Source organism: Mirounga angustirostris, unplaced genomic scaffold (assembly GCF_029215605.1).
Source record: "Mirounga angustirostris isolate CCGP_5_RB_7025 unplaced genomic scaffold, mMirAng1.0.hap1 SCAF_7, whole genome shotgun sequence".
Taxonomy (NCBI): domain Eukaryota; kingdom Metazoa; phylum Chordata; class Mammalia; order Carnivora; family Phocidae; genus Mirounga; species Mirounga angustirostris.
The window spans coordinates 32025869-32045316 of NW_026991715.1; the positions used below are offsets into that span (position 1 = coordinate 32025869).

A 19448-nucleotide genomic window follows, 5' to 3' on the forward strand; every position below is an offset into this window, starting at 1 on the left:
AAGAGGCCTGCAAGAGAAGCTCATGTAATCCCACTCCTTAAATATCACTAAGACATCTGAGATATTGTTTAGATTGTAGACTCTTACTTTGACATGCCAGCATAGGTAGATGGACAGGCAAGCACATCAGATGTCACTGTTTGGCAGCTGATAAAAGTCAGTGGTGCTATAATACTAAGCACAGAGCCACTAGATTAGTCTGTGAGGGAAGGGGATGCCTTTTCCTTCCCTTCAATAGTGGGTTAAACCCAGCTGGCACCCTCTGGAACGACGGGTAAGTCCCATCTTTATTTCTGCTACAGTTTTGGGTTTTGTTTTTGTTTTTTGTCCAAATCAGAGGAACGTGTACAAAGATGATCTTCACATAAAAACTTTGAAAGTCACATCATCATGTTATTATACCAAGATACGATGAGAAAGTAACTTACTTGTTCCACTGAAACTGGAAGGCATTAGAGAAAGGGTACAAGGAAAGATGGCTGTGTGTCAATATTTTTAAATCATCATTTTTCCTTGAAAAGGCACACCTGATCTGATTGTAATTGTGGTAATGTCCTAGAGCTTCAAAATATCCTCAATCAGTTTTTTGTGCAAGTCTGTGCTATGTTAGAGACAGAAAGAAAAAAGTGAAAATTTTTTAAATAGGAACCTGCATAGTATTTTACTTATAAAATCTTTGTAAATTATTTAACATTATTTGGAATAAAATATTAGTGTCACATAAAAGAATCTATTATAGAATTAAACTGTTGGACAGTAACTACAAACACGAAGAAAAACTTTTCAGAGTTCTCTATTTGAATAACTGTATAAAATTTTGTTGAGACATGAGAACAATGAAACTTGAAAGAACATATTTTCAATTGAGTTTTGAAAAATAACAGTAGTTGTTAACCATGTAGGCTGATAGCAAAATGTACAAGATAGTTGATATTTTGAAAACATATGTAAAGAAAAACAGAACGTTTTGGAAAATATCTACTGGCTATTTGTTAAACAGTTTATTCCTTGCTATATTAAATGAATCTGAATAATTTGCCTTCCTAAAAAGGAATTTAAGAACGAAATTTGGATTCAATTCTGCAATGGATTGAATAAGCCCATAACTACAAAACTACTTGCCTTGAAATAGAGTCCTTTTTTGAGAAGATCTAATTAAAGCTCCTTCTGGATGTTTTCCTCCAACAATTTAAAGGCCTAATATAGTTAATTACTAAAATGCACTCTAGTTGAACAAGCTTGTGTTCATAAATTTGAAATTAAGGAATACATGGCTTTTTAAGTGTCCTTTTTCAACAGAATCTTTCTCTTGGCTGTTTAGTAGTATTTGTTCTTTCCTAAAACTGCTAGAGGTTTGTGTGTGTGTGTGTGTGTGTGTTTTAAGATTTTATTTGTCAGAGGAAGAGAGAGAGCACAAATAGGGGTGAGCAGCAGGCAGAGGGAGAAGCAGGCTCTCCGCTGAGCAGAGAGCCCGATGTGGGACTCGATCCCAGGACCCTGGGATCACAATCTGGGCTGAAGGCAGACGTTTAACCAACTGAGCCACCCAGGCATCCCTTTTAACTCTTAAACTACATGCACAGCCTTGGAATAAAGTTATTTGGTCTGAAATTTTTTCATTAAAAATGATACATTCTTTAAGATAGGAAAATAAACAATTTTAAGATTTCATTTTTATGATGACAGTTTGGGTAACTTTATCAATTAATAGTTTGATTTATCATTAACTCAGAGCTGGCTTATACTAAGTAAAATTAAATATATTTTGGACTAAATTACCTGACATTTTGAATAAAGACAGAACCAATACCACAATTCATAGGGCTAGTCTGTGTGTGAATGTCTGTATATAGTTCTGCTTAGATTTACCATACTAATGGGAGAATCAGAGGCAAATATAACCCTTCAAGGCTGATTTTAGGGGCAAAAGATTCATCTATGGAAAACTGGGATCTATTATAGGAAGTCAGAAGAACCAGTGCAGAGCTAAATAAGAGAAATGGCAACCATCTTTTCTGGTAAGGTATAACTAGCTTCATACTGCCTTACTTCCTTCTGTACATCCTTGTCTGCCATTTCAAAAGAAAAAGAGAGAGGCTAAAACAGTTTCAAATTAATCCAAAATGCATATGAAATATGAAAAATAATAAAAAGTAAAACTCTAAGAGAATATCAACACCAATAACTAGATAGTATAATCTAAAAATAACAAAAAATTTATATATCACTCTGGAATACAGTCAGTAACATATATACACACAGAAAGACACATATACTTCTTAATTATCATCTGGCTTGATACTATGGTGAATTTGGAATCAAGGGGAAAAAAGAGTGCATTGAAAGGTTAAAAAAATACACTCACAGTTGACAACAATGATTTATACATGTTCCCTCTACTTTACGAAATTCTGAAAGGTTGAAGGAGTAAATGCAGATGTTCACGTTCTTTATAAAAAAGCCTAGTGTACCCCTTGATTTACCAAGACATCATTCATCACCTATCACCAGGACATTAATTAACTGATGTATATTAGCTATTCATTGGTTTTCATTAGCAATGGGAAGAATTCAGATAGAATGGGAGCTGACATGTTAGATATTTAACTGCTAATAATTTAAATCATTAAATCTCTCTGGTTAATGAAACTGTACCCTCTGGGCAAAAGCTAATCTTAAAACCATTAAATTTTCACACTGAGCAACATCACAGAATTTCTTTTCATAAGTAACTACTTGGCAAACTCAAACTTCCCACTCCTGTATATAAGGCAAGCCCCTGGGCATGCCTTAAGAATCACCCAGAGGCAAACAAACACTAATGAATCCTTTTTTCTTGTTCTCAGGAGAAAAGTCATTTATACAAAGACAGAGATAAAGGAAGAAATCTAGAAGCCAGGAAAGTTCCACCTTGAGGTGACCTTGAAAGCATATAAGGCCAAAAAAAAAGCATATACACTCCTAAAGATGTTAAACAATACTGTTTTTTATGCAAATATTGTAACTGAATCATTTTCTCGTTTGAAGGAACAATATTCTTCAAGAGAAGGCCACTCCATCAAAGACAGAAGCAAAGTATTCCCAAGATCTCAACAAGGAGGGGCAGACCAAGGTTGCTTCTGATTCCTTTGGACCTTCTGTGATTCCAGGCTTGCCACCCCAAATTCAGGACCCCACCCTTCCAGGAGCAAATCATTATAGTAATAAATTGCCTCCATCTTCCATATACCAGCTAAGCATGTTTAACTACGAACGTCCAAAACACTTCCTTCAATCCCAAAATCCATGTGGCTCCAGACTGCAGCCTCCCGGACCGGAAACCTCCAGCTATTCTAGCCAGACCAAACAGTCTTCCATTATCATCCAGCCCCGCCAATGCACAGAGGAAAGATTTTCTGCCTCCTCAACAGTGAGCTCTCACATCACCATGTCCTCCTCTGCTTTCCCTGCTTCTCCCCAGCAGCATGCTGGCTCCAACCCAGGCCAAAGGGTTACAGCCACCTATAACCAGTCCCCAGCCAGCTTCCTCAGCTCCGTATTACCATCACAGCCTGATTATAGTAGCAGTAAAATCCCTTCCAATGTGGACTCCAAGTAAGTGAATTTTTTATATGTATGACTATATACTGTATATACACTGAGCTTTATCTGAGGAGTGGGGGGGGGGGTATGTCCTAGTTCACTATTTACTATCTAAACAGGCAATGTGACCTCAGGGTCTCTTCATAATTCTCCTAAAACACCTTGAACATGGGTGCTGGCAGTAAGAAGTCATCTGACCCATTTTCTAGTGTCCACACTAAGAGAGACTCAAATCACCTTTTATCACATACAATTACTTACCTATTTTTTTTCCATCTTCAAAAAAAGATATCTAACATACCCAAGAACAATGAACTATTCTCCCAGTTCTAAGTTAAGGTCCTCATGCTATAAATTTAATTGCTCTGGTTCTGGGCTCAGCTGAGATGAAGAGCAGCTGTCTGCTCTTCCTCAGATAGGATTTCCTCTCATATAAGCAGAGGCTATTAAATGTCTTCTCAGTCTTAGTCTTTTCTTCCTATCCATTTTCCCCTCTTACCCTGAATATCCATTTGGCTAAAAACAAAACAAAACCAAAAAAACTTTTTTTTTAATAAAAACCTGGGATTCAGATGCTGAAGTGTATGCATTTTCCTTACTATGATCAGAAGAAAGGCTTGAATAAATAAATGACCTTAGGGTTCCCTTTAGTAATTAAAACCCCACACTTTCTCCAAATTGGTTGAGCTGATTGTTCTGTCTAAATAAAGAGAAGAATACCTGGAGCCTTATGCAAGCATGTACTATTTCCAAAGTCCTAAAACTATCCTAGGAGAACCTGATATGAATAAGGACACAGTGGTTGCGCTTTTTTTAAAACATGAACTGAATACTTTGTGCTTAGGCAAGCCTAGAGCTATCAATTTCCTATCCGTTGGCTGGCTAAAACACCAGAGAATTAAATCAGAGGCATCTGAAAAACTGTCTGATGGAATACGTTTTGTTGCAGGCTTACCAACAGATTTGCTAAGATTGTCAATAATTTCTCTCAGTCTTCTCTGGAGGCTACTTTTTCTAGGGATTCCTATTGTTGGTGACAACTCTGGACACTTAGTTGAACTGACTACAGCAATTCAACCTGCAAAGAGTACTTTTCAACATTTTAAAAAATCAAAATAAAGCCAAAAACACATATTAGAATCCTATATATACTAGGTTGAACCACTTGAAATGGCTGATAGTCAACTATTTTTCACCTATGAAAATGGCATTCATAAGTTTGACCTAATATTTTTTAAAGATGCCTTTAAGAATTAAGAGCCCTCTCTCTCTTCCCTCCAAAATTCCCATTATACCCATTATCACACATTATAGATTTTTCTTGTTACATTTTACCCAGATCATCATTTTCCATCCAGCTTTCCATTATTTTCAGGTTTCCTATATGCGCATTTTTAAATCTAAAATAACCTTTTCTGGGAGCCCCAGGCCAAGAAAAAATATAGTAAGTAAAATAAAATAACCTTTTCTGACTATACTACTTTTCTTGGTCTTTCAACCCTATTCCAAATATCTGACCAGAAAAGAAAGTCACAAATAAATATTAAAGAACCTCAACCATGTTCCTGGCTCTGTGCACAGAACTAAGAGAAAAAGGCAAAAATGGAGAGTACAAGAAATAAGCATAGGAGGTCCCCAAACCAGAGATCAAAGATCCAGCTTTAGCTGTTCCATTTGCAGCAACCATAGATAACTCTTTTAATCTTCCCACAGCCACTTGATACCCATTCGGTGTCCAGCTGCACAGGGTGGAAAACTCTGTCCCTTTGAACATTTGTGCCCAATTCCCTCATTGTTATGGTGGGCTTAAGTTTGCCCTGCCTTCGAAAATAATCCCTTGGATTCTGACCTAGATTGCTTTGAAAGCTTTATTTAGCTTTTCATCAGTAGGAAACCCTTAAGCAAACATGTTACTCAGTCGATCAAACCACAGACTGGAAATTGAGAACTCTTAATTCTAATTATTCCATTCAAAAAGCCTGCTGTGTGACATTCAGCACGTGTGCCTTACCTGCTCAGGGATTCAATTTTATGATCTGTAACAAAATTAAGGATTTGGGTGATCAATGATAGGGGGGGAAAAAAGACCTATAAAGCAGAGTGCAAGAAGAATATTAGCTTATAAATATGAGCACGTATCTAGTCTTAACACTTAGGCCATCTAAACTGAGAAGGGAATTCAGTGAATAAATTGACTAGGTCACATATGTATCAGTGATTCGCAGGCTTGGTTTTGATAATCCTTCAGGATTTCTCAGATATATTACATTATGACAGTCTAAAAACAAAATTATTTAATTCTAATTCACTTTAACATGTGACTTTTATAAAGATGGTAGGCTAACATAAAAAAAAAAAAAAAAAGGCTATGGGGTGCCTGAGTGGCTTAGTGGGTTATACATCCAACACTTGGTTTTGGCTCAGGTCATGATCTCAGGGTCATGGTCTCAGGGTCATAAGATCGAGCCCCACATCAGTGCAGAGTCTGCTTAAGATTCTCTCCCTCTCCCTCTTCCCTCTGTCCTTCCCCTCACTCACTCTCACCCTCTAAAATAAATAAAATTAAAAATAAAATTTAAAAAAAAATAGGCTATTAAACTTCATATAGTTAGAATAATAGGAGATCCATAAGACCAAAGGAATTTTACCACTTTGACATGAGAATTCAATCTTAAGAAAAAAAAAAACAGAAACAAAAACAAAAAACACACATACAACTCACTATTTAAACACTTGGTCTGGCTATTTACTTAACTGAATAAATCAGACTTTAGTTAAGCATTAATATAGACAACCCTGAATACCTGAAATGTAAGGGGGAGAAATGTGTACCATCAAGTTTCAATACAGAGCATCTTGAATACAAATAAAAACAGTCATTCATTCAGCTGATAGAGTAATGCCTATACCAAAACTCCATGTTAGTGAAAATAAATATTACAATGGTGAGTAATAAGCCATCTTTTTTACTTCAGAATGTTTACAATCTACAGATTACTAACCAAGTCCCCAAAGTCTACAAGAATTGAAACTCTGGCTCCTTTCAGAGGAGATACATTTCCACTCAGCTTATAAATTATTTTAGTGACCCTTGAGAATATCTGAACAGGAACAGGTCAGAAAAGAGATCCAGCCTGCCTCATCTTGATAACTGGAGAACGTTTATTATGATAATGCTAAAATACTCACTGAAGGCAGTGACCAGTTATCCTGCATTAAACAGATATAAGGGTGTACCTACAGGGCCCTAAATGAATAAATTAGGTGAAATCTGAACAAACAGCTGTGAAAGTGCGAGCTACCTAACAAATGTAATAATACAGGAATCCCTAAATACTACACCTGCACTCTGTCACAATCAACAGGGGAACATGGGGAGGGGTAAGAACATTTTTCAAGATAATTTAGGATTAGAACTTGAAGTACAGATTTAAACCAAACTCGTCAACTGCTATTCAAATTTGCTTTCTTTTTTTTCCCCAGACCCCCCTTTGCATTCTGGTTACATTCTCTTTCCTCCTCTAATCATTCCTTTCTTTCTCTAAAAATCACTTCAGCAATGGTAAAGAAACGACTGTTACTGTAAAAGCTATTTATTACATAGTACCACACTTGAATTGTGTAAAACAGGAAATTAAAAGGAAAGCCAGACTATGTCAACTGTAGATTCCATTCAAAGCAATAGAATATTCACTAAATACTAGTGGTTATAGTAGTAAATGTTTAACAATCAGCTCTAGAGAAAAGAGCGAGGATTTGTGGTATTTACCAACTTCCCTGGTGTACATAGTTCCATCACCACCAATTTCAAACTATCAACATGAGATCACAGGGCGCTGAGAACAGTATCCACCCATAAAACAAACTTAACAAATTCAATCATAAGACTGGAAGAACTCTCAAGCTGCCAGTAACTAGACTTACTCTCTTTCACTTCTTTAGGAAGATCTTTGAGGAAGGACATCCTCCTTATGCCTAATCTAATTTGTTCCTCCAGCCACTAAATTTTAATTTGCCAAGACTTAAAAAAAAAAAAAAAAGCTGGTAACCATTCTTATTAAATTCCTCTTGACTGTTACCAGGAAATTTTTAATATTAATGTTTTTAATAACACTAATAGTACTAAGTTTAAGTAATAATACTATTATTAATCTACTAGATGGGTAGATTCAACCTATCTAAAGGTGACTGACAGAATGAGGTCAATTCTATTTTAGTACCACATCTTTCTCTGAAGATCTTTTTTAAAAATCTTTTTTCTGGGGTGCCTGGCTGGTTCAGTCAGAAGATCATGTGACTCTTGATATCAGGGTCCTGAGTTCGAACCCCACATTGGGTGTAGAGATTACTTAAATAAATAAAAACTTTTTTAAAAAATCTTTTTTCTTTTTAAAGCTATCAACAACCTTCATTTGGCCAACCTGTAAATGCTAAACCATCCCAAAGTGCAAATGCTAAGCCCACCCCAAGGACTCCTGACCACGAAATACAAGGATCAAAAGAAGCTCTGATTCAAGATTTGGAGAAAAAGCTAAAATGCAAGGACAGCCTTCTTCATAACGGAAATCAAGTAAGCAAAAAGTCTATTTTGCACAAAAAGCCAATTAAACTATAAAATCTAATCTCAGTAAGAAAGTTCTTTCTGTCTCACAGATCTATGTCCATAAAATCCGCAAGGGATAGGATTATCTAAAAAGAGGGACTATTTGGATCCAATACCAAATACTCTGCATGAAAACACCTTGTGGTTGGGACGCCTGGGTGGCTCAGTCGGTTGAGCGGCTGCCTTCGGCTCAGGTCATGATCCCAAGGTCCTGGGATCAAGTCCCACATCAGGCTCCCTGCTCGGCGGGAAGCCTGCTTCTCCCTCTCCCACTCCCGCTTGCTTGTGCTCCTGCTCTCGCTATCTCTGTCTCTGTCAAATAAATAAATAAAATCTTTAAAAAAAGAAAAAATTTAAAAAAAAACACCTTGTGGTTTTCAGTAGTAAAAGAATGACACAAAAGTAAAGAATGTAAAACAAAGTAAAAGAATGAAGAAAAGAAAAAGAAATCTGAATAATTTAATGAAAATTTTGTTTTAAGCATTACTCCTCATAATATATGTCTGATGATCAAATAACCAGTAAGAAATACTCTCAACTTTTTCACATACTTTGGTATATACTACTGATGGATACATAGCTATGAGATTTATGAGGTAACTCTTCTGTACCCACTGTATTAGTCACTTATCTCTTAAACAGCACCATATGCCTTAAATCCAAATACATTTAACATACCAGTTGCATGGCTTTCAACCAGAAATTAAATATGATATTCAATGTTCATTTAATAAAAGTTATTTCTCCATGGGAGAATATGCAGTACTATATTCAAAGACGGAGCCCATGAGAACATGCAGAACAAATAGGAAGGTGAAGAATTTCCCCTTACTTGGGATAGCCTTACATAAGGGTGATTATGCCTTCCTTTCCCAGGAGCAAGAGGAAAACAGATGAGGGAAGTGGCACTAGAATGGAAGGGAAATGCTTTGAATAAAAATTAAAACATAGTATATGGGGCGCCTAGGTGGCTCAGTCAGTTAAACGTCTGCCTTCAGCTCAGGTCATGATCCCAGGGTCCTAGGATTGAGCCCCACATGGGGCTCCCTGCTCAGCACGGCAGCCTGCCTCTCCTTCTCACACTCCCCTTGCTTGTGCGCTCATACACACCCTCTCTCTCTCCTGTCAAATAAATAATAAAATCTTTAAAAAAAATAAAACATAAAACATAGCATATACCTGTAATTCAATAGGCAGAACCATACTTCTTTGGTACAATTCTTGGTGGTTTTAAGGTAAAGCTATACAAACAACTTTTATTAAATCTCATTACTATCTCCTTAATGAATGACTTCTTTAAAGCGGCTAACATATGAGGAGAAGATGGCCCGCAGACTGCTAGGACCACAGAACGCAGCTGCTGTATTTCAAGCTCAAAATGATAGTGAGGCACAAGACTCACAACAGGTAAATTATAGTAATCTTTACCTAACTGGAATATTTTTCTCTCATGTGATTTATAAATGTGTTTTTCCAAATGCTGATAAATACAGCTTGAGACAAAAGTCAATCACTTCCATGATCCATTAGGTATAAAAAGGAGAGGCCACGATGAGCTAAAATATATAGAGAGAAACTTAAAATTTTACCCCATTTTCTGGTGTTGTAATATCAGCATATGAAATGTCACAACGACAAAACACCAGAAGACTAACAGTGTCACTTTTCATCTGGACATTTAGGGGTCCATTACACCTAGAACTCTTTTTCCAATGTCAGCAGGGATAGAGAATTTTGAGTTGTAAATCTTTAATAGGACAGAAGTTAAAACTTTAAGCCAAAGTAATTATAACTTTTTCTCAGAAGCTGTTAATCATTTCAATGTTTTAAAATATAATTGTGGGACTAATGAAACATCCAATTCCCTTTGTTTCTGTATTCAAAAATGCTTATTAAAAACAAAACAACAATAAAAAAGCCTTGAGTAATGGCTCTAACATTAACAAAAGGACCCTTTCCAAGAACGGATAAACTTTATGGAGGGCATAAAGTGAATATCCCACAGGCTCGTTTCTGGTCAACTTCATTCTAACAAGTAAACTTAACTCTGAAGAGAAATACAGAGTTGGAGAAACACACTGAACTGTTAGAACTGTCTTCCTTCTGCAGTTACCTCTCCTATCTTTTCAAAAATTCCAAGACAAACTGGAAGCCAATGGGATGAAACTGGACACCCAAGCTCTAAGCTCCTAAGCACAGGAAGCTGAAAATAGGATTTTTGTCTCTGGTAATGCAACTACTAAAAAGATGGAGCAGGGTCTAAAAGTGCAACTAATTAGAAAATAAAAACAGAATTTGAATCTCTCTTTGGCTACTCAACAGTTCATACATTCATTCAATGAATTATTTTATATGGAGCACCTACTGTGTGTTGGGCTCTGGACTGGTACAGATTACAGCAAGAAGATGCAAAACTACCTCTATTAGTAGAAGTAACTCAAAACAGTGTTATAGTGATGGTTTATGTTATAAATTCAGTGTATGATTTTGAGGGCAAAGATCTATCATTTTTCTCATTCCTCCTTTAAAAACATTAAAATGAAGGTCATGGCACCAAGAAAAAAGAGAGCAGCAAAAAATACCATTATGAAATCAGAAAAGATAAATCCTAGGGTTTTTTTGTATGCTTCAAATACTCTAATAATCCAAATGTCATCAGATTACATAAAACTGAAATATTACACCTCTGAATATGAATATATACATACTCAAACCACTACTACATGAAAAGTTAAAAACTTAATTTGGATATTTGGGGTTTAATCGGATTATTTTTATTTTTTACCAAAAAGTTAGTTGATTTAATAAATCAATTTTTTTTGACATGTGGCTAAGAGAACCTTAAGACTAGCCAAAAATTGTTACAGTGGTAAGAATTTTAAAATGACCAAATACATTAAACATATTCATCCCAAAATAAATTATTTGTACTCAGATTTGCTGTATTGCTATATAGATGCTTTCCAGATATTTGGATACAGATATATTTTTCACTAGTCTCCCCTACTGTGCCAAACACTAAAATACACAAAATAAGCACTACGTATTTGATCAGTTAATTATGACTTCCATCAATTTCTGGTTTTATTCTCAAATGGAAATAATTTTCTGGTGCTCAAATATAAATCCTAAAAGATGTTTGCTTAAATACATCTTTATTAAGCAGGAAGTAATTAATGTTGTTTTTCAAACCTTCTCATAGCTCTACACATATCTTCCATGGTGTCCATCATGATTTTGTGCCATGAGCTAAAAAGAGAAGTATTTTCCAGTCTAGTATGTATTAACTGCTGTTGGTGCACTTTTGAGCAGTGGGCATAATACCCTTTATCAACTGCCAGCACAAGTGACTTCATGTCTATTCCTGATTTACTAAAGGACAATCTGTACTATGTGTTCCCATTTCAAATACACCAGGCGGACACATCACCCTTTGGTGTAATATAGTCATATGAAAAATGAACCACCAGGAATTCTAAGGCTAGCTAGTTTTCATATATTATACCTGTTGAATAGTCCTACTAATTCTGGGGATATTTTGCTTAAGTATTAGAAGGTCAGTGCACTATATTTTAGTTGCTTAAAACAGTTAACCCTTGAACAATGCAGGAGTTAAGGGTGCTGAGCCCCCCCATAGAGTTCAAATCTACATATAACTTCTGACTCCCCAACTTTACTATTAGCCTACTGTTGACCGGAAGCCTTACCAGTAAGTAGATTAACACATATTTTGTACACTATATGTATTACATACTATATTCTTAAAATAATCTAGAGGAAAAAGATGCTGAGCAAATACATTAAAGTACTGTACTGTATTTGTCTTTAAAAAAAAACTCATATATAAGTGAACCTGTGCAGTTCAAACCAGTGTTGTTCAAGGATCAAATGTATATGGAATTAACCATGAGTGCACAAATACAGTCAACAAAGGAATGTTCAACTACGACTACTTAATTCTGCTTCATTTCAAGCTAACAACCACGTTAACATTCTCACTTTGTTTTAATTTCAAGCAGCACAGCTCAGAACATGCACGACTGCAAGTTCCTACATCACAAGTAAGGTAAAAAAAAAAAAAAAAAAAAAAATTCTCAATCTTAAACATTTTGCTACCAAAAATATTTTCAGCTTAAAAATGTAATATTTATAAAGCCTTCAAGCCTCCTATACCTTTTATAAAAAACAATGTGAATTTTCTAATGTCTGAGAGGATGGTAAAAATTTTTATCTATTAACTATCAGAACTATCTCAGAGGAAGTTTTTTATATGCTTTCATCAAATAAGCCAGGACCACATGTCCATGTTAAGCAACTTTCTCATAACTGAAACCCAATTCTAATTACTAAATCATTATACATGATAAGAACTGTCGGGCACCTGGGTGGCTCGGTCGTTAAGCGTCTGCCTTCGGCTCGGGTCATGATCCCAGGGTCCTGGGATCGAGTCCCACATCGGGCTCCCTGCTCGTCAGGAAGCCTACTTCTCCCTCTCCCACTCCCCCTGCTTGTGTTCCTGCTCTCGCTATCTCTCTGTCAAATAAATAAATAAAATCTTTAAAAAACAAAACTGTCCATGAGGTACTCTGCATTTTAATCAGTTTCTTCATCAATTTACAGCATTGTACAAAAGACACAAAGATGTAAAATTTGTACCAGATGTTTTCAAATTGCTACCATTTCTAATAGTCATTAAATATGCCATGTCCTAAGGTCTCTATTGTTATTACACTAACACATAAAACAGTATAGACTCTGGGGATTCCAATACAATGGCTTAACTCTATTTGTGTAAAAGGAAGAACAATGACAACCTTCTGCAGAGTAATTATTAAAATATTTTTGTAGAAGTAGATCGTCTTCAAGGGGAGATGTAAATGATCAGGATGCAATCCAGGAGAAATTTTACCCACCTCGTTTCATTCAAGTGCCAGAGAACATGTCAATTGAAGAAGGAAGATTCTGCAGAATGGATTTCAAAGTAAGAGTTCAAAAATATTGGAGGAAAATTAACAAGATACTATGTTTTGAAAAATGTCCTCTTCCTCTTCATAACTTGCTGCACACCTGGGGTACCTGGGTGGTTCAGTCAGTTAAGTGTCCAACTTTTGATTTTGGCTCAGGTTGTCATTTCAGGGTTGTGAGACTAAGCCCCATGTCGTGCTCTGCGTTCGGCATGAAGCCTGTTTAAGCGTCTCTCTCCCCGTGTGCCCCTCCCTGCCCCTCTAACAAAATAATAAAGAAGTAACTTGCTGTACACCTTAACAAGCAACATGGATAGTGGATAAGAACAAAAATTCTGGAGCTAAGCTTACCTGGGTTTGAATCCTGGCTCTGCCACTATCCAGCTGTGTTACCTTAGATAAGGCAGTTAACCTCTGTGATTTCTATAAAATGGAGTAACAAATGTACCTACCTCATAAAGTTGTTACGGGGATTAACTGAGTAAACAGGCGTAAGGTACTCACAATAGTGCCCACCCCCTAACAAAGACATAAGTGAAGCTACCAAAACAATAGGATTTCTAAAGCAAAATACCTCTTTTAATTCTTCTCCATTAAGAAATTCAAGCCAACCTGCTCACTTGGCCTAGAAGAATTCTTCAAGCTCAAAGAGATCTTTAGAAAGACCTACATTTTGGGGCGCCTGGGTGGCTCAGTTGGTTAAGCGACTGCCTTCGGCTCAGGTCATGATCCTGGAGTCCCAGGATCGAGTCCCGCATCGGGCTCCCTGCTCGGCAGGGAGTCTGCTTCTCCCTCTGACCCTCCTCCCTCTCATGCTCTCTCTATCTCATTCTCTCTCTCAAATAAATAAATAAAATTAAAAAAAAAAAAAGACCTACATTTTTATTATCCTCATTTTGGAATCCTTTTTTTATAAAATGTTTTTCTGGATTCCTTATGAATGAAAGTATATGGATTTAACTGTTGAGGGTTATAGAAAAACACTTAACAAACTGGCATTTAAATAGCAGAATTACAGCTCAAGAGCACTCTGTTTTGGTAGAGCCATTCATTAGATCTGCAATCATGACATGTATGTCCCTCTGGGACTTCATCTGCAGTCACCATTATTGAAAAAACCCACAGGACTTCATATTTCTTGTGGAAACGTATATAACATAATGTTCTAAATATAGTAACTGAGAGATCTTAAGGAGCCTGAGGTTACATGCAAAAGGGCTAGATGTGGTCTGAGGTAGTCTGAAAATATTAATTTCAAGAGTTTTAATTTCCACTGTTTTTGTTAAAAAATTGTTGAAACCAAATACCTTTTTAAGCTCTTCCTTTGCATTTTGAATCACAAACCCACTCAGATACTGGAATTGTTAAAATGTGCAAATGGACAAATAGGTTCCAGTGATGATATAATTTAAAATTCTGTTATCTCCTTCTTGTGTTTTCCTTCCCAGGTAAGCGGACTGCCAGCTCCTGATGTGTCATGGTATCTGAATGGAAGACCAGTTCAATCAGATGATTTTCACAAAATGATAGTGTCTGAAAAGGGTTTTCATTCACTCATCTTTGAAGTGGTCAGAACTTCAGATGCAGGTGCTTATGTGTGTGTTGCCAAGAATAGAGCAGGAGAAGCCACCTTTACTGTGCAGATGGATGTCCTGGGTAAGCCTTCAAAGAGATCTTCAAGAGTTCCTTAATATCCAGCAGTATTTTTAAAAGCAAGTGTTAGAAAAGCCCAGATGACTTCATATTTAAGGGTAATGTCTACACAACCCACTAGAACGCCAATTTTTATCTAAAAGTCACAGGATGGTGGGGAGAAGGGGAGGGAGCATTTTTGAGGGAAACTCAGTGAAACTTCAAGGACAGACCTACAACCAAAGCTTTTCAGGAAAGGAAATAAAATAAAATAATAAAATAAAAAATGCAATTTTGGGCAAAACAAATAAGGCAGTACAGGTGACCCTTGAACAACATGGGTTTGAACACCACACGTCCACTTAAATGCAGATTTTTTACAACACAGTACTGCATGTTATTTTCACTTCCTTATGATGTTTTAAATAATGTTTTTTCTCTGGTTTATCACTTGAAGAATATAGTATATAATACATGTAACATACAAAATATGTGTTAATTGTCTGTTTATATTATCAGTAAAGTTTCCAGTCAAGAGTATGCTATTAGTAGTTAAGTTTTGGAGAGTCAAAAGTTACATACAGATTTCTGACTGCATGTGGTGTGGTAGGAGTGCTCCAATGCCCCACACTGTTCAAGGGTAAACTATATAACCATTTCTAGATGTAACTGAAGGATCTTAAAGTGGAAAACGTTAGTCTAATCATATCTCTGATCTATAATCCAAAATAATCTGATTCTTATTTTTACAGAATTGTCCTTATCGCACATAATTGAAAATGGAGGAATAAATATTAACTTTTAGCCTTAGATCATGATCTGGGAATCAAAAAAAAAATCTAATTCAGGTGATTAAGCTCTGGGCAAATCTTTTTGTGCCAATAGCTCCAGAAATACTCTACTTTTAGAACTAAAAGAGGCCTTGGAAGGCATCTGTCCAATTTCATTTCTCCTTGAGAAAAGCTAGGGTTAGAGTAGTGTATCATTTCCTCTTTTCCTTCAGGTAATTAAAGAAATGACGTAACAGGCTGTCTGGGAGAGGAGTGGGAGTTGGTGGCTGTGGCCTTTGGGCTGGGATGACCTGCACTCTGGCGGAGGCCAGGGAGCCGAGCCAGAGCCATGGCCAGTACAGTGGTAGCAGCTGGACTGACCATTGCTGCTGCAGGACTTGCAGGCCGTTATGTTTTGCAAGCCATGAAACATATGGAGCCGCAAGTAAAACAAGTTTTTCAGAGTCTACCAAAATCTCCCTACTGCCAATAAAGGAAAAATAAGAGATGCTCATCCACAAATTATGCTTTGAAACCACCCAGACAAGGGAGGATCTCCGTATAGAGCAGCCAAAATCAATGAAGCTAAAGATTTACTAGAAGGTCAAGCGAAAAAATGAAGTAAATGTGTGATGAATTTTAAGTTCTTGTTAGTTTATGTATACAAGTGCTAGCTTTTTATAATAAAATGCCTCAAAGCTACAAATTTTAAAAATGATTTGGCACAAACTAAAAAAAAAAAATGACATAACAAGTACAGATATTTGTATACTATTTTACAGTTTACAAAATGCTTCTTCATTCATTATCTTCAACTACTGATCCTCACAGTAGTTTTGAGTAGTAGTGGTAGGTAGAGCAGTCACTATTACCTGTATTTATTTTATAATGGATTTTCTATTTATCTATTTTACGATAGATAAAACTGAGCCTCCGAGAAACTAAACAAATTTTTTCCAATTTGGCATGGCTGGTGGGGCAAATAGACAATTTGAACCTAAGTTGTCTAGTCTTGCCACCACTCATGATGCCTCCTTATTGAAGAGACATAAATGAGAATATAACTTAAATTCTTTGAATGAAACATGATATAAATTCAATGCCACATAACATTACTGTTTTAGAACTCTAATTGGCATAATACAAAATAGTACTACTGTATGTTGTTTTAACTAATGGTAAAACATAAAGCTTCTAATCATCTTGAGTGTTTTTTGAAACTTTTTTATCAACATACAAATTTCTTAATACCTTGGTTTGACTTATTTTCTTTTTATAAAATCTCAAATACTTGATTTTTTTATTAATATGTAGCAAAAGAACATAGAAGAGCACCAATGTTTATCTACAAACCACAGAGCAAAAAAGTTTTTGAGGGAGACTCAGTGAAGCTAGAATGCCAAATCTCAGCTGTACCTCCACCAAAGCTTTTCTGGAAAAGAAATAATGAAATGGTACAATTCAACACTGATCGAATAAGGTAGGATAAGTATTTTTAGACATAACTGTAGTTTATTTGGGTGAATCCAGTTGTACTTGAAATGCATTATAAATGGCATGCATTTGTAATCTCAGTTTGTCTAGTTTTTAAAACATGTATAGAAACACAATAAACCTCATTAACCCCGATTCCACTAATCAAAAATTTAAGGACTTAAGCTAGGATTTACCTTTTTACTAACAATAAAGAAAGATGGCTCAAGGAAATGATGACACAAAATTAAAGGGGAGGAATTAAACTCAATAAAACCAATAGCTATTTGGCATTAACTAGGTACAGTCTCGGAATTTCCAAATGCTTCGTTTTCTTACAGTCTGACCCTCTGGGTCAGAAGCATCATAAAGTTTCACAGGAAAATTAATACCTACCCTTCATTTTTTTATTATTGTTTCTTTTCAGTTTGTATCATGATAACTCTGGAAGAGTTACTTTACTGATAAAAGATGTAAACAAGAAAGATGCTGGGTGGTATACTGTGTCTGCAGTTAATGAAGCTGGAGTGACGACATGTAACACAAGATTAGATGTTGCAGGTATGTCACGCTATCAACCCAAGGACTTAATCAGAAAGATTTAGTAAGAAACACAAATCCCAGCGTAATATAAAAATAATCAGTTCTGACTTTTTTTTCTTTTCCTGTCTGATACTAAATACCTAGGGCAACCCATTTGTTTAGAACAGGTTTTCTGAATTAATCTTTTTTATCTATTTCAGTCCGTCAACACCAAACTCCTCCAGCTCCTAAGCTGTTACGTATTCGACCAACTTTCAGCAAATACTTAGCACTTAATGGTAAAGGTCTGGATGTGAAACAAGCTTTTAACCCTGAAGGAGAATTTCAGCGTCTGGCAGCTCAATCTGGACTTTACGAAAGTGAAGAACTTTAATGAGGTTACCAACATTGAAAAACACAACTACATTATTAGTAATATGTTCAATTAAATATTTAAAATAAATCCATAGCTGTATTAACAGATTATGGTTTTAATTAGGTAATATAACTAATATATATTTTTAATATTTATCCTTTGACTCTTGCACATTCTGTCTTCTCTGGTTTGCGAAGCCCATGGAAAATCTGGGCATATGGGTTTGTAATTGTAGAAGACTATCTTAAAATGTGAGATTTTAACATTTAAGTCATACACATTTAACAATTACAGGTTATGAATATCAACTTTTTAAGCACATCTAATGCTTGTAATAAGGTTTACTGGTACTGCTTTCTAAATACTGTTTTACCCATTTTCTCTTATAGGAATACTAACATGGTATAGATTATCTGAGTGTTCCATAGTTCAATGTCAAAAGAGAATAAAAGTTCAAATATTTAAAACAGACTGTCTTCTCTTCACAAAAGTCTAGATCTTTAAAATAAAACTTCTGGTTTTTATATACTATACAACACTTAGCAAAACCTAAGAATAACAAGTTCCAAAAACGCAACAATATTATGTTCTAGAACTGTCTCAATGAAGCTCACTTACAGCTCAGTCAATTCCTCCGGAAATTAAGCTAGACTTTCCATGGTTTGCACTTCAAAAGCAAGCAACAATAACTAAATCCTGACAGAATCTCTCCTGAAATGGTGATTTTGTTTTAACCAAAAAAGTCCCTAAGTCTTCAAGACCTTTGAGTCTACTGAGCTCAATGGAATATGAATAGTCTGTAAAGTCATCTGCTTAATTCTTACATTTCATATAAATTTGAACGCGGGGGGGGGGGCGGTCCTCCTACATTTCAAGTTCAGATAACCTATTAACGTTAGAAAGCCGATTTTGTGAGCATCTGAGAGTCTAAGTACGGGAAAGGGAAAATCCTTTTATTACACTATTCCTTCAGCTAGGACACTAGCCCTTTCTTCTCAGGCCTCCTGTCCACTGGCCATGGCCTCTTCCTAGGCCTCTCCTGTATCTTTTATCCTTGGTAGTCTTTGACCCTCGCTGCTGTGTGGCCTCGGCTTGTTTTTTATCTACACGTAAAATAGCATTTATCAACATCACTCGACATCTCTTTCAGGGAAATAACAAAAGCGGCTTTATTTTTTACTTCCCCAACAGCGTGATGGTTTTCTTTGCTGGCTGCCCTGGGGCCTTTCTACTGAATTGTTTCATTTTCCTTTTTTCCAACGCGAGACTCTCTCCTGTCTCATATGCTGGCAGGGTTTTGGATGCCTTAATTTACAGCCAAATGTCTTTGGTTTACAAACCTTCCCATCTTTGCAAAGCTTCCGGGCCAGATGTGAATCTGGGTTCCCAAGGTCTCCTGTTTGGCCCACTCTTCCAAATCATCACTTCAGAGCTGGATTTTTTTAATTCTACTTTATCGTTTCCTTTAGCCACATTGGGAGGCAAGAGGGGTGGAAGCTCTTTCTAGCAGCAGCTCTCGGTTAACG

General features: G+C 36.2%; 1 protein-coding gene and 1 pseudogene across 3 annotated transcripts; both read left to right on the top strand.

The window, feature by feature from the left end:
• The first annotated feature begins 171 nt into the window (after positions 1-171).
• MYOT (myotilin) lies at positions 172-18389 on the top strand. Of its 3 annotated transcripts, XM_045892902.1 has the most exons (11): positions 188-274; positions 2847-2916; positions 3028-3594; positions 7978-8152; positions 9488-9592; positions 12202-12251; positions 13034-13166; positions 14598-14805; positions 16866-17031; positions 17452-17585; positions 17768-18389. In XM_045892902.1, exons 3-11 carry the CDS (start codon positions 3239-3241, stop codon positions 17938-17940), a joined length of 1500 nt encoding a protein of 499 aa, XP_045748858.1. In that variant the 5' UTR covers positions 188-274; positions 2847-2916; positions 3028-3238; the 3' UTR covers positions 17941-18389. The 3 variants fall into 3 exon arrangements, with proteins under 3 accessions (XP_064452014.1, XP_045748858.1, XP_045748864.1); XM_064595944.1 differs by lacking the exon at positions 2847-2916 and having other exon boundaries at positions 172-274; positions 12205-12251; XM_045892908.2 differs by lacking the exon at positions 2847-2916 and having other exon boundaries at positions 193-274.
• Positions 15761-16405, top strand: LOC123856821 (mitochondrial import inner membrane translocase subunit TIM14-like; annotated as a pseudogene).
• Positions 18390-19448: the final 1059 nt, after the last annotated feature.

What these genes read in the sequence shown, in the direction of transcription:
- MYOT (XM_045892902.1), top strand. Translation starts at nt 3,239, where the DNA reads ATGTTTAACTACGAACGTCCAAAACACTTCCTTCAATCCCAAAATCCA. An exon ending in CCTTCCAATGTGGACTCCAA is followed by an intron (nt 3,595 to 7,977) that starts GTAAGTGAATTT and finishes TTCTTTTTAAAG; the next exon opens with CTATCAACAACCTTCATTTG. An exon ending in TCTGCAGAATGGATTTCAAA is followed by an intron (nt 13,167 to 14,597) that starts GTAAGAGTTCAA and finishes TTTCCTTCCCAG; the next exon opens with GTAAGCGGACTGCCAGCTCC.